At 36.3% G+C, this 27,820-nt stretch overlaps 1 protein-coding gene across 1 annotated transcript; it reads right to left on the bottom strand.

The window, feature by feature from the left end:
* LOC142335922 (uncharacterized) lies at positions 1-27,820 on the bottom strand. The gene is made up of 10 exons (XM_075384308.1): positions 27,730-27,820; positions 27,581-27,658; positions 27,097-27,273; positions 26,855-27,019; positions 26,526-26,688; positions 7,629-8,006; positions 7,131-7,239; positions 3,306-5,327; positions 1,101-1,196; positions 1-525 (listed from the first exon to the last, which is right to left on the bottom strand). The coding sequence occupies exons 1-10, from the start codon at positions 27,786-27,788 to the stop codon at positions 323-325; spliced, it is 3,450 nt and encodes a 1,149-aa protein (XP_075240423.1). The 5' UTR covers positions 27,789-27,820; the 3' UTR covers positions 1-322.

The raw sequence follows: 27,820 nt of genomic DNA on the forward strand, positions 1-27,820 counted from the left end.
TAATTTGAATCTATGTGGTCTGTAAGTCTCGTTTTAGTTAACTCGGTATGTTAAAAATCACTAGTCTAATATACAGATAGAACGCAGCAGATTGTACAAAAAGGAATCAGGCAGTACTCGTATAAATGACATTCTTATTTTCAGTCCTCCCAATTATAACCCCCCTCGTTATTGCATATTTACGGTAATGGTGGGGGGGGGCGGGGGCGGTATAGTTTACATGGCCACTAAGCTGGTCTATTATAAGAAAGACCAGTTATTTCTACAACCAATATCTTCACTAAACTGATTGTATAATATCTTTGTCAATTTGGGGTTTTGATTATTTTCGAGATCCAGCTTTCGTCTTCCGGCTGGCAGTTCTGATTCTCCGGTTCGGAAGGGAGGAGTCGTTGGGGTTGATTCCCACTGAAAAGGCGCCAGGAGCGGTGGCGACCATTCCAGGTTGTTGTGCCGGGGATGCAACTGCCGAAGTTCCATTCTGAGCTCCGGATCCAAACGTCATATTGCTTTGGGAGCCTCCGCCTGCAAGAAACATCAAAAGTTTAAGCATAAATTTGTCAAAGTGTCTATTCATAGCTGAAATTTAAATGACAGACATTCCTATTTAATCAAGTTTAGTTGTATTTAATTTAAAGCAATAACTCCGAGCAGCCTCTAGTACAAAGGAATCCTTACAAAACATTCTACCGATATATGATAACAATTTAAAGTTGCAACGCACCAAAAAGAGAAAGAGCCCCGAGGAAGGACATTACAGTTGTGAGACGTAACTCATACATAATACAGCTCTGTGACTCAGATCAATTTTCATACTCCAGTATCAACGTTGGATATTTTTCATCGAAAATTTGGCGTTTATAATTTAAGTTAATACTGATTTAAGATGAATCTTAATTTTTTTTCAAACACGGAGTTTTTCAGTATTGTGCAGTTACATCATCTGTGTTACTTAAAGAAATAGGACGAAAAATAGCAGGTTAATTCATTATCAGAAAGATTTAAGGTTAGTTTAGTTGCCTTTATCGAAAATGTTTTCACAAAATACTTTTACGAATAAACGTGTGAGTAACCCCCGTTTGAATGAAACTAATACTGACCAAAGTTGAAAGCAGGAGCAGTTTGATTACCAGCAGTTCCAGGCTGCCCAAATACGAAGGAAGGCCCGTTTGCTGAAGATGATGTTGGCGCTGATGCTGAAAAGAACAAAAAATTACTACAATGATTGAAAGAGACCTCCGTTTTTTATTAATTGCTGATATGATATTTTGAATAAGAATATGTATTAATCATTGTTGCTTCTATTAGCTGCTCTCAGATAACCTTCAATTAGAGTACAAACACTCAGTTGACCTTATCTCTTGAAATAATGTAAAGAACATAGCTGGCAAATTGTCAGAAAATGGCTCGGAAATTAGGGATTGAAAGTCAGAAAATAAAACCAACTAACGTCGGAATAATTGCTTTTAAACAACTGGCGAGGGGCTAACTTCATCAGTACCGACCTATGGTATAAGGATGCTAGCTTTAGATTAATTGATGGGCCGTGGGGCGACGCGGGGCTGGGTTAAAGCGGTGGCGTGAGTGGGGGTCAAATTTAAGGACCGCCCTTCACACCATGAATTTATGTCTCCGAAACATTTTGGGTAAATCGCATTCTATAAGTCTAGAAAAGACTCTAAGAGAACTTAATGCCCCGGGTATTACATATTTATCCGTTATTGAGGATCAAAAGTCAAAAGGGGTCAGACAACAAATCGGTCTAACAAAAAACGCAAAAAAGACTGAAGGATTAATAGAATTGCTTCAAACTTCGTTTGATAATGCCTGCTAGCAATCGCTCTCATGAACTTTGATAACCTAATGCACTATGATTTAAAGATCGACTTTATCCCTTTTCTTTCGATTTTGCTCTACTGATCTTGCCTTATTCACTACATGGCGTACCCATGAAGAAAAATATATAATCTATTCAGTTGAAACATTGAGTGAGGTAAGTTAGGGGTCAAACATGGCAGCCAAGATATATGTAAAACTTGATCGAATGCTAAAGCGAATTGAAAAAACAATTCCAGAAACAGAATCCACAGTATTGACTGAAAAACTAAAAAAAAATACTGTACCTGACACTAGATCAATTGAACAATGGCAGCCAAACCCACTAAATTCAAGAGAGAAAATAGGCAATGCTAAAATTCCTGAACCTAATATACTTAATGACCATTTTTATCCTTCTATAGATACCCACTAACTAGACAACCTTTGGATATGTTTTATTGGCCCCTACGGAGCAAATAACACAAAAATAATTTCAAAAAATAGAGAATCGCAAATTTTAATGAGACATTTTAATCCGAGACATTAATACCTTTAGACTATAAATTTGCAAATTTTGAAGAACGAAAAACCCTAAAAATGACAAAACTGAAAAAAACTGATATTGCAAAACCTATTAAAAAGTCACTAACTTTTGTGAAATTAATATCTTCAAATCATTCACTTGTCTCTACAAACTCTCCAGATAACCAACATCGAGCCGTTAAAAATTTAAAGTTCAGAAAATTGTAAAAACCTCTATCATTTTTGTTGTGTGAGTTTGTATTACCAAAAATATTGCACAAAACACACATACAAAGAATTATGGCTTGCAAAAGATCTGTATTAAATTTGGAAAACACCCATCCAACAAAAAAACCATTTGGGCTCAAAAACTAAACATAGCCGGCAGATTGCCGGAAAATCGTCGCCCTTGATGCGCTTGATGAATAGCCCTTGGAAGGCTGCCCAAATCTATTAAAAAATTGGCTTGAAAAAGCCACCCATAATCGAAAAAAAATTTGCTTGCTCAACGAAAACTTTGTCACACCTTTTCTCGCTCTCTCGAAAACGAAAACCACTCTCCTCTTTACTCTCCAGACTTCTTCAGCAATTTGATGTAAACACTTTTTCACGCGTTTCACTTCATGTTTAAAAGACACTCCAAATTTACCTATAAAAAGACTTCACCAATTCTCCTGTTCTAGTCAAAATAGGCCCGCAATAATAGCCGGCTGAGAAGATGATGGCTGTTATCAAAACCCCCGTATTGTATTCAAACAACAGGCTTAATTTACTGCTTAGCTTACTAAACTGCCAAGTGGAACATTATTTGACAACAAATTGCCCGTCCATGAGTGAATTAAACCTGGTGTACACTTGCCTTGCTCAGGTTCTAAAATAAATCCTTGTTCTCAGCTTAGTAATTAGGCTTAAAAAACCAGTTTGATCTGTCAAAAGTTCGTATTCAGAGCTCGATCAGATCTTACCTTGTCCAAAAACAGGTGCAGGCTGTGAGCTAACAGCTGATCCGTTTCCAAATAGGGATCCACTATTGGTTTGGGGAGCTGTCGTATTGGGGAACGAAGCCGTTGCAGCCCCTGTGCCAAATAAAGGAGCAGTCGGCTTAGCAGTGGAAGTTCCAGATCCAAATATGTTGGTTTGCGCACCAAACGCGGGAACAGTCGCGTTACTAGTTATCGGATTTGACCCGAAGATGTTTGGCGCCGCTCCAGACGTGCCACCAGAGGTCGAGTTAGTAGCTGAGGATCCAAAAATGCTGGATACCTGAGATCCTGCGGTCGCAGCTCCTCCAAACGGTGTCGCAATTGCAGCCTGGGAAGTCTTGATTTGAAAATTGGGGAAAGCATTTGTAGTGGTGGAGCCAGACCCAAACATTGAGTTACTAGCTGTACTTTGTGAAGTCAAGTTATTGCCTCCGAAGGTAAATGTGGTGCTTGACACTGGCGCATTAGATGCAGTGTTTCCAAACTTAAACATTCCGCTTGTGGCTTGACTTGCAGGTTGCTGAGATGTCGTATTAACTCCGCCGAACATAGATTGTCCGCCAAAACTTACAGAACCAGAGCTTGTTGGGTTTTGCTGCGACGACGCAGAATTGAACCCAGATCCAAAGATTGGCGCAACTGCTGCAGTTGTGGCATTAGTAACTGATTTTGGAGCTCCAAAAAGACTGGACACTGTATTTGCAGCTGGCTGAGAGTTAGCGTCAGTTTTAACTGGTGTTTGAGTAAACGAAATATTAGCAAAAGGAGCTGCACCCGCGGAAGAAACTGATCCAGTTCCAAAAATTGAGGGTGTTGTAATAGTCGCTGTTGTGCTACCCGGCTGAGCGCTTAAAACCTGACTAAATAGGGAGCTTCCGGCAATTGCTGCTGATGACTGAGGTCCGAGAGATATTGTTGAACTCTTAGGAGGTTGACCAAACAGGTTAGAAGCCAGTGTTGGCAATGATGACGAGGTTGCAATATTTGGAGTTCCAAAAATGTTGCTGGTAACGGCCGCTGTTGTAGCGCTGGGCGCCACGAATGACGGTATGCTACTCGGTGCTGTATTTGAGGGCGCTGAGAATGAGAACGTCGCCATTTTGGGGGTTTCTGTTTTCTCCGTTGAGCTTGCTGCAAACGTAGCAAAGCTTACAGACTTTGCTGCTGAAGTTGAAGGGCTGAACTTGAAGTTGGGCAAGGTGGGTGCAATCGAAACGGTTGCTGTGGTGCTCAAAACAGTCTGGCTATCCGATTTCTGGCTGTTTGTCATTCCGGGTGCAAAAGAAAAAGTACTTTGCGCAGTCGATTTAGGGAGATCTGATTGCTCGCATTTCTGAACCCCGAATTTAAAAGTAGCCATAGTACCACCGGAACTTGGATGTACTAAAGAACCAATTGGTTGAGTACCCAAAGAAAATGAAGGTACTGTTGTGGGTGCTGTGATTGACGTTTCGCTTTTTGTATTTGGGGCCACGGTTTCAGTTGGTTTTGGAGCCAAATTGAACATACTGGGAGCAGCACTCAATTTAGGAGGAACAACTGAGGAATTAAAACTCATGTTTCCAAATAGCGAAGATGATGTGCTTTTTGCAAGGTCTGAGGTGATGTTTGCTGCTGGAGTAGTAAAACTGAAATTCGGCTTCTTGACTTCGGCTGCTGTTGCAGAAACTGGCGCAGATTTGGAGGCGGAAACGGCAGCAACGCTACTTCCCTCCTTTGACATTCCAAACGCTACATTTTGAGTAAGCAAATTGTTGACCACACTTGGAGCTGCAATTTTGCCAGCCACCGATGACATCATTGTTTGTCCCGAGCTAACCGTCTTTTCAGAACTTTCCGAAGCTTTCTGTTCAGTCGGGGCTTTTGAGGAAAACGAGGCGCTGGGTGTAAAAGTTATGCCGGATGCTGTGTTGGGTTGTGAAGTTGATTTGGTGACTGAAGTTACTGCAGGAGCAGGTTTGAAGGAATTGTTGGTTCCAAGGGTAAGCGTGTTCTCACTAGCACCTGTAACAACATAGAACATCAGACTTATCGACAACCACTAATATGCTCATTCGCACAGGGCATAGTTGATTGTCAGCAATGCTGATTCATAATTTTTTTAAAACTAAAAAATAATCGCATACCGAATTCAAAGCAAGAACATTTAGAATTTGAAACAAAATTAATAAATTGATTAGACGTAGGAAATTGCGACTGCTTTCATTACTTGCAGTGCCAAACAGAACAAATACGGGAAAATTTCAAAAAACAATGTTTTTTTTTAAATATCTCCGAAGTCGCAAAAAATTAACGATAAACTGATCACATTAAAAAAATTAACTTTTGCCTTATTAAAAACCCTATTGGACATGTCTTAATGCGACTAAAGGACAAGACAAAAACAACAAATTCGGGCACGAAAAAACTTATTAATTTATGAAAAACACATTGTCAAAATGTCTAACTAATAGCAATCGAATGAAAACATTAAATGAGCTAACCTAATCTTTAGGAAAAATTCCATTGGACATGTCCTTTTTGAGACGAAGTGGTGCGACAAGAACTGCAATCGAATGAAAATAAAACTTTCTAATACTCGATTAGAATAGCGTTAACAGTGATTAGAACACAGTATTAAAACATAACCGACTAAACGTCGGAAGAATTGCTCTCGAACGACTAGTGGGAGCTCAAATCAATTGCAGGCTGCTTCAGTCGGGGGTGGGGAGGGGCGAAATGGGACTAAGAAGTTCAATAGTGGGCTTCAAATAACACCATTAGAGGTTAAAATATACCACTATTAAGATTTAAAGTGAAAAATGGCACCAGTTTCGGCGTACTTTTCATTTAACTTTGAGTATTAAATTGCCACTAATTGCGTTCAGCTCCTTGAAATTGTGATTGAGAGGGAATTTTAGATCAGGCAAAACGCAAAAAGTCAAGGGCGTCACCCGAAAAGTCAAAACGGTCACGCAAAAATTTTGCATAAAAAACCACGTTTACAAAAATTGCTTCTCTACGAGAGGAATTAAAATTTAGGTAAAAAAGAAGAATTAAATAGGCACTAGCCTGTCTCATTAGCCAGCCCTGAAGTGATGCCCTGGGTCTTCACCAGTTTATCCCACTTCTCAAAAAGCCTTCTCTAAGACAAAAAGCCAAAACAAATTGTTGGCCAAACGAAAACTGTTTAAACGAAAAATCAGTATTACAAAAAATCGCATAAAAAAACAGCGAAGGACTAATATTTTGATAAACTTAAAGAACTAAGTTCTTTAAAAGATTAAGGAAGGCAATTTACAGCAATCATTAAGTTTATCCTTTCCTCATTAAACATTTTGATATTACGTATGTAAAGGTGTTCAAAATGCTGCTGAGCTTGATTCAATGATTCTAGCATTATAGCAAGTTTCTGCTTAATTAGTAATATTTGATTGTGTTGATAAATAATTTTCCGTTTCTACTACATAAGCTGTGTAAAATTTGCTTCATGAGTTCTTGATCTACCGCCTGGGCCAACTGAAAAGAAGTTCACAGTGACTCGTTGTTTGTCCCCTCCATCTGTAAATATTGTTGTTTTTGCCAGCGTATTGTTAATAAGCATGAGATGGATAAATAAATCTTCTTCTTCTAAAACCACCCACTTTTTCGCTCCACTTCCTGTTTCGGCGTGACCAAATTGATCAAAGTCGTAAAAAAGGCTCCACCAATATCCTCGAGTCGTAAAACCGAAGATCATCATAGCTCTTATTCAAGTAGTAAAAACCACGAAGAGACCAATAATAGCCTTGCTATCGCTTCGCGGCTATTAATAAATCTTTATCTAACCAGTTGTGGACTCCTGCTCCTCCTCCTCGTCCAATCCCATCAGACGTCGCACTCTTGCCTCTTCTATCTCTCTGTCTCTCTCAATGTCCTTCTTGCTGAACTGGCCCACCTTAAATCACACCTTTCATTTCACATTAAAGGTCTATCATACAATCTGCAATTTTGATACAAGTGAGCTTATAAACCAAATGGTTATCCAATTTTTCGACTAGCAACTATGCAACTTATAGCATCCATTGATTAACTGGGGCGGCAGGAAAGCCGTTGAACAACAGTTTACAATGCACGCACTCGACTTAGATCAATACAAAAAAAACAACAACCGTTGCCCGAATACTGGCATACGAAGCAGGGTACTTCATATTAGAGAATCGCCTTCATAGAACTTTCGCTGAAATAATCACAATTAGGATCACGATTAAAAACGCCACAAAGCCGACACTCTCCAAGTTACCTAATTTTTTATGACAATTAACGACTATCAGCAAAAAAGCCAACCTTTTGTTTTTCTGAAGAGTTACTGCTGTTCCAGTCGCTTTCTGTATTCGTAGACACTTCCCTCAAGATCACCTTGACAGGCTGCACATAGTAGGGTGCGGTAATGAAACTTGCACTTGACAATGACTGGGGCTGACTGTGATGAGAACCTGTGCCATAACCACCCTGACTTCCGAGAGGGTAGTTCATCAGAGACGGAGGCCTGCTGTCAACTCCTCCGAGGGAATTGGAGAGGGCGCTTTTCTGGAAGGTAGAGCTGTTTGACAAATCACTTCCTGGGACGGAATCTGGGGTGGTGCATCTCGAAGCTGCTGTTAGCGCTCCGTCCTGTCCAATAAAGTCCGAGTTGTAGCCAGCTGAGATAGTCTTGTTCATTTCCTGAAAAACGATAAACTACAAATTTGTAGAAAATCTTTTCCACGGAGTATTTACCCAGAAAAATTTCAGTTTTAGTAAGACCGTAAGAACAAACATACCCGGCAGATTGCCGGAAAACAGACGCCGTTGATTCCAATACGCATGATTGGGATTGAAAGAATAGAAGATATTGAAAATCAAGCGACAGTTCGGATGCATGGAAAACTCGGATTATGATGAGGGATCATTTTGCAGCGATTTGAACATTTGCGTAATTGGGGAAAGAACGTAAAGAAGCACCCCCTTACGAAAACTTTGAACTAAAATTTGAGGACCTGAGTGTGTACAGTTAAATTCCTGATTATTCTGAAGGCATGTAAACTTTAACCGTTCGGTTATATTATTACTTGACATGTTTGGAAAAAAAAGAAAATTTTTGTACAAAAACAATTTTTAAGTCCAATTTATTTTGATGTCATTTCGTAGTTGAACATACTTCTGTTTCTTAGAGAGATGCTACAGGGGCTAATATCAATACCAATAAGCATTAGAGATGGTAACTAAGAATTACAGGAACGACGTTGAAATAGCGGGCATCTATAGTGGGTCTTTATGTGTTTATCCTGTTTCTAATTCTGACTTCATTTTTTTATACAGACTGTTCAATTTGAATTGCTTTGCCGAGCAACTGATGTTCAAAATCACGTTTAGCAGAATGAGAGAAGAGAGAAACTAGCCAACAGAAGTCAAAAGGATTTCAAGCAAAAATGTTGAAAAAGCGGCAAAATGAGCTAAAGCGAAAAAATTTTTGTTAGACGAAGTGAAAAAAACATATCTGGCAGATTGGCGGAAAAAAGCCGCCGTTGATTCCAATATGCATGATTGGGATTGAAAGAATAGACGATGTTGAAAAAAAAAGATTTTCGTACAAAAACAATTTTAAGTCCGATTTATTTTGATGGCATTTCGTAGTTGAACATACTTCTGTTTCTTAGAGAGAGGCTACAAGGGCTACTATCAATACCAATAAGCATTAGATATGGTAACTAAGACTTATAGGAACGACGTTCAAATAGCGGGCATCTAAAATTGGACTTCATGGGTTTCAACCGTTTCTAATTCTGACTTCAATTTTTTATACAGACTCTGTTCAATTTGAATTACTTTGCTGAGCAACTGATGTTAAAAATCACTTTTAGCATAATGAGAGAAGAAACTAGCCTAGAAAAGCCAAAAAGATTTTACGCAAAATGTTGAAAAAGCGGCAAAAAGAGGTAAAGCAAAACATTTTTTGTTCAACGAAGTGAAAAAAAAACATAACCGGCAGATTGCCGGAAAAAAGCCGCCATTGATTCGAATAAGCATGATTGGTATTGAAAGAAAAGATGTTGAAAAAAAAGAGTATTGTAAAAAAAAACATTTTGAAGTCCGATTTATTATGATGCATTTCGTAGTTGAACCCACTTTTGTTTCTTAGAGAGAGGCTACTATCAATACCAATAAGCATTAAGGATGGCAACTAAGACTTATACGAACAACGTTCAAATAGTGGGCATTTAAAATTGGGCTTTATGGGTTTATCCCGTTTCTAATTGACTTCAATTTTTTATACAGACTCTGTTCATTTTGAATTGCTTTGCTGAGCAACTGATGTTCAAAATCACTTTTAGCATAATGAGAGAAGAAACTAGCCTAGAGAAGTCAAAAGGTTTTCACGCAAAATGTTGAAAAAGCGGCAAAATGAGGTAAAGCGAAAAATTTTTTGTTCAACGAAGTGAAAAAAAAACATATCTGGCAGATTGCCGGAAAATAGCCGCCGTTGATTCCAATAAGCATGATTGCGATTCAAAGAATGTTGAAATAAAAAGATTTTTGTACAATACAAAAACATTTTGAAGTCCGATTTATTATGATGGCATTTCGTAGTTGAACCTACTTCTGTTTCCTAGAGAGAGGCTACAGGGGCTACTATCAATACCAATAAGCGTTAAGGATGGTAACTAAGACTTATAAGAACAACGTTCAAATAGTGGGCATTTAAAGTTGGGCTTTATGGGTTTACCCCGTTTCTAAATCACTTCAAATTTTTATACAGACTGTTCATTTTGAATTGCTTCGCTGAGCAACTGAAGTTCAAAATCACGTTTAGCAGAATGAGAGAAGAAACTAGCCTAGAGAAAACAAAAGGATTTCACGCAAAATGTTGAAAAAGCGGCAAAGAGGTAAAGCAAAATATTTTTTGTTCAACGAAGTGAAAAAAAAACATAACCGGCAGATTGCCGGAAAAAAGCCGCCATTGATTCGAATAAGCATGATTGGGATTGAAAGAATAGATATTGAAAAAAAAAGATTTTTGTACAAAAACATTTTTTAAGTCCAACCTATTTTGATGGCATTTCGTAGTTGAACAGACTTCTGTTTCTTACAGAGAGGCTACAAGGGCTACTATCAATACCAATAAGCATTAGAGATGGTAACTAAGACTTACAGGAACGACGTTCAAATAGAGGGCATCTAAAATTGGGCTTTATGGGTTTATCCCGTTTCTAATTCTGACTTCAATTTTTATACAGACTCTGTTCATTTTGAATTGCTTTGCTGAGCAACTGATGTTAAAAATCATTTTTAGCAGAATGAGAGAAGAGAGAAACTAGCCTAGAGAAAACAAAAGGATTTCACGCAAAATGTTGAGAAAGCGGCAAAATGAGGTAAAGCGAAACATTTTTGTTCTACAAAATGAAAAAAACATACCCGGCAGATTGCCAGAAAATAGCCGCCGTTGATTCCAATAAGCATGATTGGGATTGAAAGAATAGAAGATATTGAAAAAAAAAGATTTTGGTACAAAAACATTTTTTAAGTCCGATTTATTTTGATGGCGTTTCGTAGTTGAACATACTTCTGTTTACATAGAGAGGCTACAGGGGCTACAATCGAAACCAATACGCATTAAGAGATGGTAACTAAGACTCATAGGAACGACTTTCAAATAGCTGGAAACTAAAATTGGGCTTTTTGGGTTTATCCCGTTTCTAATTCTGACTTCAATTTTTTATACAGACTCTGTTCATTTTGAATTGCTTTGCTGAGCAACTGATGTTAAAAATCACTTTTAGCAGAATGAGAGAAGAGAGAAACTAGCCTAGAGAAAACAAAAGGATTTCACGCAAAATGTAGAAAAAGCGGCAAAATGAGGTAAAGCGAAAAACTTTTTGTTCGACGAAGTGAAAAAAAAACATATCTGGCAGATTGCCGGAAAAAAGCCGCCGTTGATTCCAATAAGCATGCTTGGGATTGAAAGAATAGATGTTGAAAAAACAAGATTTTTGTACAATACAAAAACATTTTTAAGTCCGAATTATTATGATGGCATTTCGTAGTTGAACCTACTTCTGTTTCTTAGAGAGAGGCTACAGGGGCTACTATCAATACCAATAAGCATTAAGGATGGTAACTAAGACTTATAAGAACAACGTTCAAATAGTGGGCATTTAAAATTGGGCTTAATGGGTTTACCCCGTTTCTAATTCACTTCAAATTTTTATACAGACTCTGTTCATTTTGAATTGATTTGCTGAGCAACTGATGTTCAAAATCACTTTTAGCATAATGAGAGAAGAAACTAGCCTAGAAAAGCCAAAAAAATTTCACGCAAAATGTTGAAAAAGCGGCAAAAAGAGGTAAAGCAAAACATTTTGTTCAACGAAGTGAAAAAAAAACATAACCGGCAGATTGCCGGAAAAAAGCCGCCATTGATTCGAATAAGCATGATTGGGATTGAAAGAATAGATATTGAAAAAAAAAGATTTTTGTACAAAAACATTTTTTAAGTCCAACTTATTTTGATGGCATTTCGTAGTTGAACATACTTCTGTTTCTTACAGAGAGGCTACAAGGGCTACTATCAATACCAATAAGCATTAGAGATGGTAACTAAGACTTACAGGAACGACGTTCAAATAGCGGGCATCTAAAATTGGGCTTTATGGGTTTATCCCGTTTCTAAATCTGACTTCAATTTTTATACAGACTCTGTTCATTTTGAATTGCTTTGCTGAGCAACTGATGTTAAAAATCATTTTTAGCAGAATGAGAGAAGAGAGAAACTAGCCTAGAGAAAACAAAAGGATTTCACGCAAAATGTTGAGAAAGCGGCAAAATGAGGTAAAGCGAAACATTTTTGTTCTACAAAATGAAAAAAACATACCCGGCAGATTGCCAGAAAACAGCCGCCGTTGATTCCAATGAGCATGATTGGGATTGAAAGAATAGGAGATATTGAAAAAAAAAGATTTTTGTACAAAAACATTTTTTAAGTCCGATTTATTTTGATGGCGTTTCGTAGTTGAACATACTTCTGTTTTTATAGAGAGGCTACAGGGGCTACAATCAAAACCAATACGCATTAAGAGATGGTAACTAAGACTCATAGGAACGACTTTCAAATAGCGGGAAACTAAAATTGGGCTTTTTCGGTTTATCCCGTTTCTAATTCTGACTTCAATTTTTTATACAGACTCTGTTCATTTTGAATTGCTTTGCTGAGCAACTGATGTTAAAAATCACTTTTAGCAGAATGAGAGAAGAGAGAAACTAGCCTAGAGAAAACAAAAGGATTTCACGCAAAATGTAGAAAAAGCGGCAAAATGAGGTAAAGCGAAAAATTTCTTGTTCGACGAAGTGAAAAAAAACATATCTGGCAGATTGCCGGAAAAAAGCCGCCGTTGATTCCAATAAGCATGCTTGGGATTGAAAGAATAGATGTTGAAAAAAAAGATTTTTGTACAATACAAAAACATTTTTAAGTCCGAATTATTATGATGGCATTTCGTAGTTGAACCTACTTCTGTTTCTCAGAGAGAGGCTACCGGGGCTACTATCAATACCAATAAGCATTAAGGATGGTAACTAAGACTTATAAGAACAACGTTCAAATAGTGGGCAATTAAAATTGGGCTTTATGGGTTTACCCCGTTTCTAATTCAATTCAAATTTTTATACAGACTCTGTTCATTTTGAATTGATTTGCTGAGCAACTGATGTTCAAAATCACTTTTAGCATAATGAAAGAAGAAACTAGCCAAGAAAAGCCAAAAAGATTTCACGCAAAATGTTGAAAAAGCGCCAAAAAGAGGTAAAGCAAAACATTTTTTGTTCAACGAAGTGAAAAAAACATAACCGGCAGATTGCCGGAAAAAAGCCGCCATTGATTCGAATAAGCATGATTGGGATTGAAAAAATAGATATTGAAATAAAAATTTGTACAAAAACATTTTTTAAGTCCAACTTATTTTGATGGCATTTCGTAGTTGAACATACTTCTGTTTCTTACAAAGAGGCTACAAGGGCTACTATCAATACCAATAAGCGTTAGAGATGGTAACTAAGACTTACAGGAACGACGTTCAAATAGCAGGCACCTAAAATTGGGCTTAATGGGTTTATCCCGTTTCTAATTCTGACTTCAATTTTTTATACAGACTCTGTTCATTTTGAATTGCTTTGCTGAGCAACTGAAGTTAAAAATCACTTTTAGCAGAATGAGAGAAGAGAGCAACTTGCCTAGAGAAAACAAAAGGATTTCACGCAAAATGTTGAGAAAGCGGCAAAATGAGGTAAAGCAAAACATTTTTTGTTCAACGAAGTGAAAAAAAAACATAACCGGCAGATTGCCAGAAAATAGCCGCCGTTGATTCCAATAAGCATGATTGGGATTGAAAGAATAGAAGATATTAAAAAAAAGATTTTTGTACGAAAACATTTTTTAAGTCCGATTTATTTTGATGGCGTTTCGTAGTTGAACATACTTCTGTTTTTATAGAGAGTCTACAGGGGCTACAACCAAAACCAATACGCATTAAGAGATGGTAACTAAGACTCATAGGAACAACTTTCAAATAGCGGGAAACTAAAATTGGGCTTTATGGTTTCATCCCGTTTCTAATTCTGACTTCAATTTTTTACACAGACTCTGTTCATTTTGAATTGCTTTGCTGAGCAACTGATGTTAAAAATCACTTTTAGCAGAATGAGAGAAGAGAGCAACTTGCCTAGAGAAAACAAAAGGATTTCACGCAAAATGTAGAAAAAGCGGCAAAATGAGGTAAAGCGAAAAATTTTTTGTTCGACGAAGTGAAAAAAAAACATATCTGGCAGATTGCCGGAAAATAGCCTCCGTTGATTCCAATAAGCATGCTTGGGATTGAAAGAATAGATGTTGAAAAAAAAGAGTGTACAAAAACATTTTTAAGTCCGATTTATTTTGATGGCAATCGTAGTTCAACATACTTCTGTTTCTTAGAGAGAGGCTACAGGGGCTACTATCAATACCAATAAGAATTAAGGTTGGTAACTAAGACTTATAGGAACGGCGTTCAAATAGTGGGCATCTAAAATTGGGCTTTATGGGTTTATCCAGTTTCTAATTGACTTCTATTTTTTTATACAGACTCTGTTCATTTTGAATTGCTTTGCTGAGCAACTGATGTTCAAAATCACTTTTAGCAGAAAAAGATTTTTGTACAAAAACTTTTTTTAAGTCCGATTTATTTTGATGGCGTTTCGTAGTTGAACATACTTCTGTTTTTATAGAGAGGCTACAGGGGCTACAACCAAAACCAATAAGCATTAAGGTGGGCAACTAAGACTAATAGGAACGACGTTCAAATAGTGGGCATCTGAAATTGGGCTTTATGGGTTTATCCAGTTTCTAATTGACTTCAATTTTTTTATACAGACTGTTCATTTTGAATTGCTTCGCTGAGCAACTGATGTTCAAAATTACGTTTAGCAGAATGAGAGAAGAGAGAAACTAGCCTAGAGAAAACAAAAGGATTTCACGAAAAATGTTGAAACAGCGACAAAATGAGGTAAAGCAAAAAATTTTTTGTTAGACGAAGTAAAAAAAACAGATCTGTCAGATTGGCGGAAAATAACCGCCGTTTATTCCAATAAGCATGATTGGGATTGAAAGAAAAGATGTTGAAAAAAAAAGATTTTCGAACAAAAACAATTTTAAGTCCGATTTATTTTGATGGCATTTCGTAGTTGAACATACTTGTTTCTTAGAGAGAGGCTACAAGGGCTACTATCAATACCAATAAGCATTGGAGATGGTAACTAAGACTTACAGGAACGACGTTCAAATAGCGGGCATCTGAAATTCGGCTTTATGGGTTTATCCCGTTTCTAATTCTGACTTAAATTTTTTATACAGACTCTGTTCAATTTGAATTGCTTCGCTGAGCAACTGATGTTCAAAATCACGTTTAGCAGAATGAGAGAAGAGAGAAACTAGCCTAGAGAAAACAAAAGGATTTCACGAAAAATGTTGAAAAAGCAACAAAATGAGGTAAAGCAAAAAACTTTTTGTTCGACGAAGTGAAAAAAAAACATATATAGCAGATTGCCGGAAAATAGCCGCCGTTGATTCCAATAAGCATGATTGGGATTGAAAGAATAGAAGATGTTGAAAAAAAAAGATTGTACAAAAACATTTTTAAATCCGATTTATTTTGATGGCATTTCGTAGTTCAACATACTTCTGTTTCTTAGAGAGAGGCTACAGGGGCTACTATCAAAGCCAAAAAGCATTAAGGTTGGCAACTAAGACTAAAAGGAACGACGTTCAAATAGTGGGCATCTGAAATTGGGTTTTATGGGTTTATCCAGTTTCTAATTGACTTCTATTTTTTTATACAGACTCTGTTCATTTTGAATTGCTTTGCTAAGCAACTGATGTTCAAAATCACGTTTAGCAGAATGAGAGAAGAGAGAAACTAGCCAAGAGAAGTCAAAAGGATTTCACGCAAAATGTTGAGAAAGCGGCAAAATGAGGTAAAGCGAAACATTTTTGTTCTACAAAATGGTAAAACATACCCGGCAGATTGCCAGAAAATAGATGCCGTTGATTCCAATAAGCATGATTGGGATTGAAAGAATAGAAGATATTGAAAAAAAAAGATTTTTGTACAAAAACATTTTTTAAGTCCGATTTATTTTGATGGCGTTTCGTAGTTGAACATACTTCTGTTTTTATAGAGAGGCTACAGGGGCTACAACCAAAACCAATAAGCATTAAGGTGGGCAACTAAGACTAATAGGAACGACGTTCAAATAGTGGGCATCTGAAATTGGGCTTTATGGGTTTATCCAGTTTCTAATTGACTTCTATTTTTTTATACAGACTCTGTTCATTTTGAATTGCTTTGCTGAGCAACTGATGTTCAAAATCACTTTTAGCAGAAAAAGATTTTTGTACAAAAACTTTTTTTAAGTCCGATTTATTTTGATGGCGTTTCGTAGTTGAACATACTTCTGTTTTTAGAGAGAGGCTACATGGGCTACTATCAAAACCAATACGCATTAAGAGATGGTAACTAAGACTCATAGGAACGACTTTAAAATAGCGGGCATCTAAAATTGGACTTCATGGGTTTATCCAGTTTCTGATTCTGACTTGAATTTTTTATCAGACTCTGTTCAATTTGAATTGCTTTGCTAAGCAACTGATGTTCAAAATCACGTTTAGCAGAATGAGAGAAGAGAGAAACTAGCCAAGAGAAGTCAAAAGGATTTCACGCAAAATGTTGAAAAAGCGGCAAAATGAGGTAAAGCGAAAAATTTTTTGTTAGACGAAGTGAAAAAAAAACATATCTGGCAGATTGGAGGAAAATAGCCGCCGTTGATTCCAATAAGCATGATTGGATTGAAAGAATAGATGTTGAAAAAAAAAAGATTTTCGTACAAAAACAATTTTAAGTCCGATTTATTATGATGGCATTTCGTAGTTGAACCTACTTCTGTTTCTTAGAGAGAGGCTACAGGGGCTACTATCAATACCAATAAGCATTAAGGATGTTAACTAAGACTTATAAGAACAACTTTCAAATAGTGGGCATTTAAAATTGGGCTTTATGGGTTTACCCCGTTTAATTCACTTCAAATTTTTATACAGACTCTGTTCATTTTGAATTGATTTGCTGAGCAACTGATGTTCAAAATCACTTTTAGCATAATGAGAGAAGAAACTAGCCTAGAAAAGCCAAAAAGATTTCACGCAAAATGTTGAAAAAGCGGCAAAAAAGGTAAAGCAAAACATTTTTTGTTCAACGAAGTGAAAAAAACATAACCGGCAGATTGCCGGAAAAAAGCCGCCATTGATTCGAATAAGCATGATTGGGATTGAAAGAATAGATATTGAAAAAAAAAGATTTTTGTACAAAAACATTTTTTAAGTCCAACTTATTTTGATGGCATTTCGTAGTTGAACATACTTCTGTTTCTTACAGAGAGGCTACAAGGGCTACTGTCAATACCAATAAGCATTAGAGATGGTAACTAAGACTTACAGGAATGACGTTCAAATAGCGGGCATCTAAAATTGGGCTTTATGGGTTTATCCCGTTTCTAATTCTGACTTCAATTTTTTATACAGACTCTGTTCATTTTGAATTGCTTTGCTGAGCAACTGATGTTAAAAATCACTTTTAGCAGAATGAGAGAAGAGAGAAACTTGCCTAGAGAAAACAAAAGGATTCCACGCAAAATGTTGAGAAAGCGGCAAAATGAGGTAAAGCGAAACATTTTTGTTCTACAAAATGAAAAAAACATACCCGGCAGATTGCCAGAAAATAGCTGCCGTTGATTCCAATAAGCATGATTGGGATTAAAAGAATAGAAGATATTGAAAAATAAGATTTTTGTACAAAAACATTTTTTAAGTCCGATTTATTTTGATGGCGTTTCGTAGTTGAACATACTTCTGTTTTTATAGAGAGGCTACAGGGGCTACAACCAAAACCAATACGCATTAAGAGATGGTAACTAAGACTCACAGGAACGACTTTCAAATAGCGGGAAACTAAAATTGGGCTTCATGGGTTTATCCTGTTTATAATTCTGACTTCAATTTTTTATACAGACTCTGTTCATTTTGAATTGCTTTGCTGAGCAACTGATGTTAAAAATCACTTTTAGCAGAATGAGAGAAGAGAGAAACTAGCCTAGAGAAAACAAAAGGATTTCACGCAAAAGGTAGAAAAAGCGGCAAAATGAGGTAAAGCGAAAAATTTTTTGTTCGACGAAGTGAAAAAAAAACATATCTGGCAGATTGCCGGAAAATAGCCGCCGTTGATTCCAATAAGCATGCTTGGGATTGAAAGAATAGATGTTGAAAAAAAAAGATTGTACAAAAACATTTTTAAGTCCGATTTATTTTGATGGCAATCGTAGTTCAACATACTTCTGTTTCTTAGAAAGAGGCTACAGGGGCTACTATCAACACCAATAAGCATTAAGGTTGGTAACTAAGACTTATAGGAACGACGTTCAAATAGTGGGCATCTAAAATTGGGCTTTATGGGTTTATCCCGTTTCTAATTGACTTCAATTTTTTTATACAGACTGTTCATTTTGAATTGCTTCGCTGAGCAACTGAAGTTCAAAATCACGTTTAGCAGAATGAGAGAAGAAACTAGCCTAGAGAAAACAAAAGGATTTCACGAAAAATGTTGAAAAAGCGAGAAAATGAGGTAAAGCGGAAAATTTTTGTTAGACGAAGTAAAAAAAAACAGATCTGTCAGATTGGCGGAAAACAACCGCCGTTTATTCCAATAAGCATGATTGGGATTGAAAGAATAGAAGTTGAAAAAAAAGATTTTCGTACAAAAACAATTTTAAGTCCGATTTATTTTGATGGCATTTCGTAGTTGAACATACTTGTTTCTTAGAGAGAGGCTACAAGGGCTACTATCAATACCAATAAGCATTGAGATGGTAACTAAGACTTACAGGAACGACGTTCAAATAGCGGGCATCTGAAATTCTGCTTTATGGGTTTATCCCGTTTCTAATTCTGACTTAAATTTTTTATACAGACTCTGTTCAATTTGAATTGCTTTGCTGAGCAACTGATGTTCAAAATCACGTTTAGCAGAATGAGAGAAGAGAGAAACTAGCCAAGAGAAGTCAAAAGGATTTCACGCAAAATGGTAGAAAAAGCGGCGAATTGAGGTAAAGCGAAAAACTTTTTGTTCGACGAAGTGAAAAAAAAACATATATAGCAGATTGCCGGAAAATAGCCGCCGTTGATTCCAATAAGCATGATTGGGATTGAAAGAATAGAAGATATTGAAAAAAAAAGATTTTTGTACAAAAACATTTTTTAAGTCCGATTTATTTTGATGGCGTTTCGTAGTTGAACATACTTCTGTTTTTAGAGAGAGGCTACAGGGGCTTCTATCAAAACCAATACGCATTAAGAGATGGTAACTAAGACTCATAGGAACGACTTTCAAATAGCGGGCATCTAAAATTGGACTTCATGGGTTTATCCAGTTTCTGATTCTGACTTAAATTTTTTATACAGACTCTGTTCAATTTGAATTGCTTTGCTAAGCATCTGATGTTCAAAATCACGTTTAGCAGAATGAGAGAAGAGAGAAACTAGCCAAGAGAAGTCAAAAGGATTTCACGCAAAATGTTGAAAAAGCGGAAAATGAGGTAAAGCGAAAAATTTTTTGTTAGACGAAGTGAAAAAAAAACATATCTGGCAGATTGGAGGAAAATAGCCGCCGTTGATTCCAATAAGCATGATTGGGATTGAAAGAATAGAAGATATTGAAAAAAAAAAGATTTTTGTACAAAAACATTTTTTAAGTCCGATTTATTTTGATGGCGTTTCGTAGTTGAACATACTTCTGTTTTTAGAGAGAGGCTACAGGGGCTACTATCAAAACCAATACGCATTAAGAGATGGTAACTAAGACTCATAGGAACGACTTTCAAATAGCGGGCATCTAAAATTGGACTTCATGGGTTTATCCAGTTTCTGATTCTGACTTAAATTTTTTATACAGACTCTGTTCAATTTGAATTGCTTTGCTGAGCAACTGATGTTAAAAATCACTTTTAGCAGAATGAGAGAAGAGAGAAACTAGCCAAGAGAAGTCAAAAGGATTTCACGCAAAATGTTGAAAAAGCGGAAAATGAGGTAAAGCGAAAAATTTTTTGTTAGACGAAGTGAAAAAAAAACATATCTGGCAGATTGGAGGAAAATAGCCGCCGTTGATTCCAATAAGCATGATTGGGATTGAAAGAATAGATATTGAAAAAAAAAAATTTTTGTACAAAAACATTTTTTAAGTCCGATTTATTTTGATGGCGTTTCGTAGTTGAACATACTTCTGTTTTTAGAGAGAGGCTACAGGGGCTACTATCAAAACAAATACGCATTAAGAGATGGTAACTAAGACTCATAGGAACGACTTTCAAATAGAGGGCATCTAAAATTGGACTTCATGGGTTTATCCAGTTTCTGATTCTGACTTAAATTTTTTATACAGACTCTGTTCAATTTGAATTGCTTTGCTGAGCAACTGATGTTAAAAATCACTTTTAGCAGAATGAGAGAAGAGAGAAACTAGCCAAGAGAAGTCAAAAGGATTTCACGCAAAATGTTGAAAAAGCGGAAAATGAGGTAAAGCGAAAAATTTTTTGTTAGACGAAGTGAAAAAAAAACATATCTGGCAGATTGGAGGAAAATAGCCGCCGTTGATTCCAATAAGCATGATTGGGATTGAAAGAATAGAAGATATTGAAAAAAAAAAGATTTTTGTACAAAAACATTTTTTAAGTCCGATTTATTTTGATGGCGTTTCGTAGTTGAACATACTTCTGTTTTTGGAGAGAGGCTACAGGGGCTACTATCAAAACCAATACGCATTAAGAGATAGTAACTAAGACTCATAGGAACGACTTTCAAATAGCGGGCATCTAAAATTGGACTTCATGGGTTTATCCAGTTTCTGATTCTGACTTAAATTTTTTATACAGACTCTGTTCAATTTGAATTGCTTTGCTGAGCAACTGATGTTAAAAATCACTTTTAGCAGAATGAGAGAAGAGAGAAACTCGCCTAGAGAAAACAAAAGGATTTCACGCAAAATGTAGAAAAAGCGGCAAAATGAGGTAAAGCGAAAAATTTTTTGTTAGACGAAGTGAAAAAAAACATATCTGGCAGATTGGAGGAAAATAGCCGCCGTTGATTCCAATAAGCATGATTGGGATTGAAAGAATAGAAGATATTGAAAAAAAAAGATTTTTGTAAAAAAAACATTTTTTAAGTCCGATTTATTTTGATGGCGTTTCGTAGTTGAACATACTTCTGTTTTTAGAGAGAGGCTACAGGGGCTACTATCAAAACCAATACGCATTAAGAGATGGTAACTAAGATTCATAGGAACGACTTTCAAATAGAGGGCATCTAAAATTGGACTTCATGGGTTTATCCAGTTTCTGATTCTGACTTAAATTTTTTATACAGACTCTGTTCAATTTGAATTGCTTTGCTGAGCAACTGATGTTCAAAGTCACGTTTAGCAGAATGAGAGAAGAGAGAAACTAGCCAAGAGAAGTCAAAAGGATTTCACGCAAAATGTAGAAAAAGCGGCGAATTGAGGTAAAGCGAAAAACTTTTTGTTCGACGAAGTAAAAAAAAACATATATAGCAGATTGCCGGAAAATAGCCGCCGTTGATTCCAATAAGCATGGTTGGGATTGAAAGAATAGATGTTGAAAAAAAAGATTGTACAAAAACATTTTTAAATCCAATTTATTTTGATGGCATTTCGTAGTTCAACATACTTCTGTTTCTTAGAGAGAGGCTACAGCGGCTACTATCAATGCCAATAAGCATTAAGGTTGGCAACTAAGACTAATAGGAACGACGTTCAAATAGTGGGCATCTGAAATTGGGCTTTATGGGTTTATCCAGTTTCTAATTGACTTCTATTTTTTTATACAGACTCTGTTCATTTTGAATTGCTTTGCTGAGCAACTGATGTTCAAAATCACTTTTAGCAGAATGAGAGAAGAGAGAAACTAGCCTAGAGAAAACAAAAGGATTTCACGCGAAATGTAGAAAAAGCCGCAAAATGAGGTAAAGCGAAACATTTTTATTCTACAAAGTGAAAAAAAAACATACCCGGCACAATGACGGAAAATAGCCGCCCTTGATTCCAATAAGCATGATTGGGATTGAAAGAATAGAAGATATTGAAAAAAAAGATTTTTGTACAAAAACATTTTTAAAGTCCAATTTATTTTGATGTCATTTCGTAGTTGAACATACTTCTGTTTCTTAGAGAGAGGATACAGGGGCTACTATCAAAACCAATACGCATTAAGAGATGGTAACTAAGACTCATAGGAACGACTTTCAAATAGCGGGCATCTAAAATTGGACTTCATGGGTTTATCCAGTTTCTGATTCTGACTTAAATTTTTTATACAGACTCTGTTCAATTTGAATTGCTTTGCTAAGCAACTGATGTTCAAAATCACGTTTAGCAGAATGAGAGAAGAGAGAAACTAGCCAAGAGAAGTCAAAAGGATTTCACGCAAAATGTTGAAAAAGCGGCAAAATGAGGTAAAGCGAAAAATTTTTTGTTAGACGAAGTGAAAAAAAACATATCTGGCAGATTGGAGGAAAATAGCCGCCGTTGATTCCAATATGCATGATTGGGATTGAAAGAATAGACGATGTTGAAAATAAAAGATTTTCGTACAAAAACAATTTTAAGTCCGATTTATTTTGATGGAATTTCGTAGTTGAACATACTTCTGTTTCTTAGAGAGAAGCTACAAGAGCTAATATCAATACCAATAAGCATTAGAGATGGTAACTAAGACTTACAGGAACGACGTTCAAATAGCGGGCATCTATAGTGGATCTTTATGTGTTTATCCTGTTTCTAATTCTGACTTCATTTTTTTATACAGACTGTTCAATTTGAATTGCTTTGCCGAGCAACTGATGTTCAAAATCACGTTTAGCAGAATGAGAGAAGAGAGAAACTAGCCAACAGAAGTCAAAAGGATTTCAAGCAAAAATGTTGAAAAAGCGGCAAAATGAGCTAAAGCGAAAAAATTTTTGTTAGACGAAGTGAAAAAAAAACATATCTGGCAGATTGGCGGAAAATAGCCGCCGTTGATTCCAATTAGCATGATTGGGATTGAAAGAATAGAAGATGTTGAAAAAAAAGATTTTCGTACAAAAACAATTTTAAGTCCGACTTAATTTGATGGCATTTCGTAGTTGAACATACTTCTGTTTCTTAGAGAGAGGCTACAAGGGCTACTATCAATACCAATAAGCATTAGAGATGGTAACTAAAACTTACAGGAACGACGTTCAAATAGCGGGCATCTAAAATTGGGCTTTATGGGTTTATCCCGTTTCTAATTCTGACTTCAATTTTTTATACAGACTGTTCAATTTGAATTGCTTTGCTGAGCAACTGATGTTCAAAATCACGTTTAGCAGAATGAGAGAAGAGAGAAACTAACCAAGAGAAGTCAAAAGCATTTGACGCAAAATGTTGAAAAAGCGGCAAAATGGGGTAAAGCGAAAAATTTTTTGTTAAACGAAGTGGAAAAAAACATATCTGGCAGATTGGCGGAAAATAGCCGCCGTTGATTCCAATTAGCATGATTGGGATTGAAAGAATAGAAGATGTTGAAAAAAAAGATTTTCGTACAAAAACAATTTTAAGTCCGACTTATTTTGATGGCATTTCGTAGTTGAACATACTTCTGTTTCTTAGAGAGAGGCTACAAGGGCTACTATCAATACCAATAAGCATTAGAGATGGTAACTAAGACTTACAGGAACGACGTTCAAATAGCGGGCATCTAAAATTGGGCTTTATGGGTTGATCCCGTTTCTAATTCTGACTTCAATTTTTTATACAGACTCTATTCATTTTGAATTGCTTCGCTGAGCAACTGATGTTAAAAATCACTTTTAGCAGAATGAGAGAAGAGAGTAACTATTCTAGAGAAAACAAAAGGATTTCACGCAAAATGTTGAAAAAGCGGCAAAATGAGGTAAAACGAAAAATAGTTTTTTAGACGAAGTGAAAAAAAAACATATCAGGCAGATTGGCGGAAAATAGCCGCCGTTGATTCCAATAAGCATGATTGGGATTGAAAGAATAGATATTGAAAAAAAAATTTTTGTACAAAAACATTTTTTAAGTCCGATTAAATTTGATGGCGTTTCGTAGTTGATCAAAACCAATACGCATTAGAGATGGTAACTAAGACTCATAAGAACGACTTTCAAATATCGGGCATCTAAAATTGGACTTCATGGGTTTATCCAGTTTCTGATTCTGACTTAAATTTTTTATACAGACTCTGTTCAATTTGAATTGCTTTGCTAAGCAACTGATGTTCAAAATCACGTTTAGCAGAATGAGAGAAGAGAGAAACTAGCCAAGAGAAGTCAAAAGGATTTCACGCAAAATGTTGAAAAAGCGGCAAAATGAGGTAAAGCGAAAAATTTTTTTTAGACGAAGTGAAAAAAAACATATCTGGCAGATTGGAGGAAAATAGCCGCCGTTGATTCCAATAAGCATGATTGGGATTGAGAGAATAGAAGATGTTGAAAAAGATTTTCGTACAAAAACAATTTTAAGTCCGACTTATTTTGATGGCATTTCGTAGTTGAACATACTTCTGTTTCTTAGAGAGAGGCTACAAGGGCTACTATCAATACCAATAAGCATTAGAGATGGTAACTAAGACTTACAGGAACGACGTTCAAATAGCGGGCATCTAATATTGGGCTTTATGGGTTGATCCCGTTTCTAATTCTGACTTCAATTTTTTTATACAGACTCTATTCATTTTGAATTGCTTTGCTGAGCAACTGATGTTAAATATCACTTTTAGCAGAATGAGAGAAGAGAGTAACTAGCCTAGAGAAAACAAAAGGATTTCACGCAAAATGTTGAAAAAGTGGCAAAATGAGGTAAAGCGAAAAATAGTTTTTTAGACGAAGTGAAAAAAAAACATATCTGGCAGATTGGCGGAAAATAGCCGCCGTTGATTCCAATAAGAATGATTGGGATTGAAAGAATAGAAGAGATTGAAAAAAAAAGATTTTTGTACAAAGACATTTTTTAAGTCCGATTTAATTTGATGGCGTTTCGTAGTTGATCAAAACCAATACGCATTAGAGATGGTAACTAAGACTCATAGGAACGACTTTCAAATAGCGGGCATCTAAAATTGGGCTTTATGGGTTTATCCCCTTTCAATTTCTGACTTTAATGTTTTATACTCATTATGCTCATTTCTAATTGCTTTGCTAAGCAACTGATATTCAAATTCAGCTTTGCCAGAATGAGAGAAGAGAAAAACTAGCCTAGAAAATTAAAACAGATTTCACGCAAAATGTTGAAAAAGCGGCAAAATGAGGTAAAGCGAAACATTTTTTTGTTCGACAAAGTAAAAAAACATAGCAGGACATGTGCTGACGTAGATATTCAAAGAAATTTCATAGACTAAAGAGAAAACAAGACCTAAAACGGACTATGAATGGATTGGGAAAAATATTTAGAAAAAAATCCGATCCAAAAAATCGAAAAAACAGGAAAAATCAAAGAAATTGCCGCACGTGAACGAAAAAACTACTAGCGAAAAAGCGAATTTTTGTTCAAACACCGTTTTCTCACTCTACTTTAAACTCAGAGCAAAAAAATTTCGCAAAACCACCCGATTTTTTGCTCCACTTCCTGTTTCGGCGTGACCAAAATCACTTCTCCTATTTGACTTCAAAAATCATGAAAATGTGTGAACAGATTTTTTTTTAAAAAAAGACAGCGCTTCAATACAATTCAAATTCTTTGAATTGCAAAAAAAAGACAACGCCCCAATAGAATTCAAATTCTTTGAATTGTAGAAAAAATAGGAGCGCTATAATTGCCGGCTGAGAAGATGAGGGCGGCTATTAAGTAGGAGCGCTATAATAGCCGGCTGAGAAGATGAGGGCGGCTATTAAAAAACATAACCGACTAAACGTCGGAAGAATTGCTCTCGAACGACCAGTGAGAGCTCTAATCAATTGCAGCCTGATTCAGTCGGGGGAGGGAGACTAAATGGGACTAAGAAGTTCAATAGTGGGCTTCAAATAAACGCATTAGAGAATAACATATACCACTATTAAAATTTAAAGTGAAAAATGGCACCAGTTTCGGCGCACTTTTTATTTGACTTTTAGTATTAAATTGACGCCAATTGAGTTCAGCTGCTTGAAATTGTGATTGAGAGGGAATTCTAGATCACTCGAGAAGTCAAAACCGTCCAGTGAAAATTTTGCATAAAAAACACACGTTTACAATAATTGCTATGAACTTCGTTCAAGAGCAATTAACAATGAGTTCTGCTGCACCAACATTGGTTAGCTTAGTATCTTACAAAGTCATCAACATTATGAATCCTTGCATTACGATACCCATAGACCTCATGGAGAAAAGGAAACATAACCCATCTAGCAGCATCGGATGAACATGCAGCGGAGCGCTTTATATAATCCTGACAGGCCTTCAAATTATGTTAATAGAGCTTATCTTGGACCCCAAATAGGCCTAAGAATCCATTCTGTGATTTGTTATTCAAAATTGGACAAAATGAGAACAGAGATAAGTTTCTACGAACGCTACCTATTTGAGAATCTAAAAACTATTAACAAACCTCAGTTAGCCACTGTCTTGACGTGCTGAGAGAAGCTAACAAAGCGGCATCTCTCCAGAAGCTTTTGTTATTTACTGATGTAATCGTTGCAGCTGCTGGATCTGATTCGGGGCTTTCATCTGTTTGTGCTTTAGAATCGGTTATGGGTGCATTCATTTTTCTCCTAGGCGGCAAAACAAAATAGAACAATGAACGATAACGGCTATATCCTTTATTACAATTTTATTAATGCTTAGATTCCTCAAATTCGAATTATCGTAGCTCGTACAATTAAATTAACTTAATCTATTTAGGTACCAGCAAGCAAATTTCATTTAAAAAGATCTCACCTCTTTTTAACGCTGCCTGATAAATCGAAGATTTCGTTTAATTCTGAACAAGTTCTCTTTGAGGGCTTGCTGTTGTCGAAAGCCTTTAATGTTGATATCACGTCCCTGTTCGGTGAGGACATGTCTGTTAAATTTGAGGTCGACCTGTTGATGTTCATTGAGTAACTGAAACCGAATAACTGCAGTTTATAGTAGAACTTCATGGGAACTATTAAAAATGGGAAGACTTGTGCTCTACTTACCTCAGCAAAGACTTTTTGGGAGGATTGATTTTCACACTACACTGTTTTTCGAATATTGATGACTTGAGGAAAGGTTTGTCACTGAATATTGATTTGTTTAGAGATGACTTCATCTTGGTAATTCCTCCAAAAGTTTTACTCCACCGATTCAACTTAACCGACGGAGACTCGGATATCCTAAAAATAGAATATCAGTTTTCTGTTTGATGATTGCATTTGTGCTATTTGGGATAAGCCTGTCCAGGCTGCCGAATGTTGAAAAATGACAATTATGCAGCGGTTAGAGCACTATTTGAAAAATTTGGCTGTGAATTTATTCTACAGTCGTGTAGCTTTCTTCTAACATCACCCTTCTTCTAACATTCTGCAGTTTATGACAAAAATTTCGGCTGCAAAATTTCACACAAGTTCAAACAAGCAATGCTTTCTCCAACTTTGCAACCAATTTAACTTGTAGTTGAAGCTGAGACAAAACCAGACTTACCCATATCTATATTTTTGTCTCTCAATGGAATATGGCGTACTTCGCATAGGTGTACCTGGTAATTTTGCTGTCGGTCTCCTGAAAGCAAGCAAATGCATCTCATTGGAAATATATTTTAAAGTATTGAGAATGAGGATAATGATACTAACGACTGAGTAGGTTGTCTGTTCAGCCAACTCCGATCGAGCCAACTATTCATTGAATTCATGATTACCTGAAATATACTTTCCGACGTTAGGG

This window comes from Convolutriloba macropyga, chromosome 3 (assembly GCF_964194025.1).
Source record: "Convolutriloba macropyga chromosome 3, txConMacr16.3, whole genome shotgun sequence".
Classification (NCBI taxonomy): Eukaryota; Metazoa; Xenacoelomorpha; order Acoela; family Convolutidae; genus Convolutriloba; species Convolutriloba macropyga.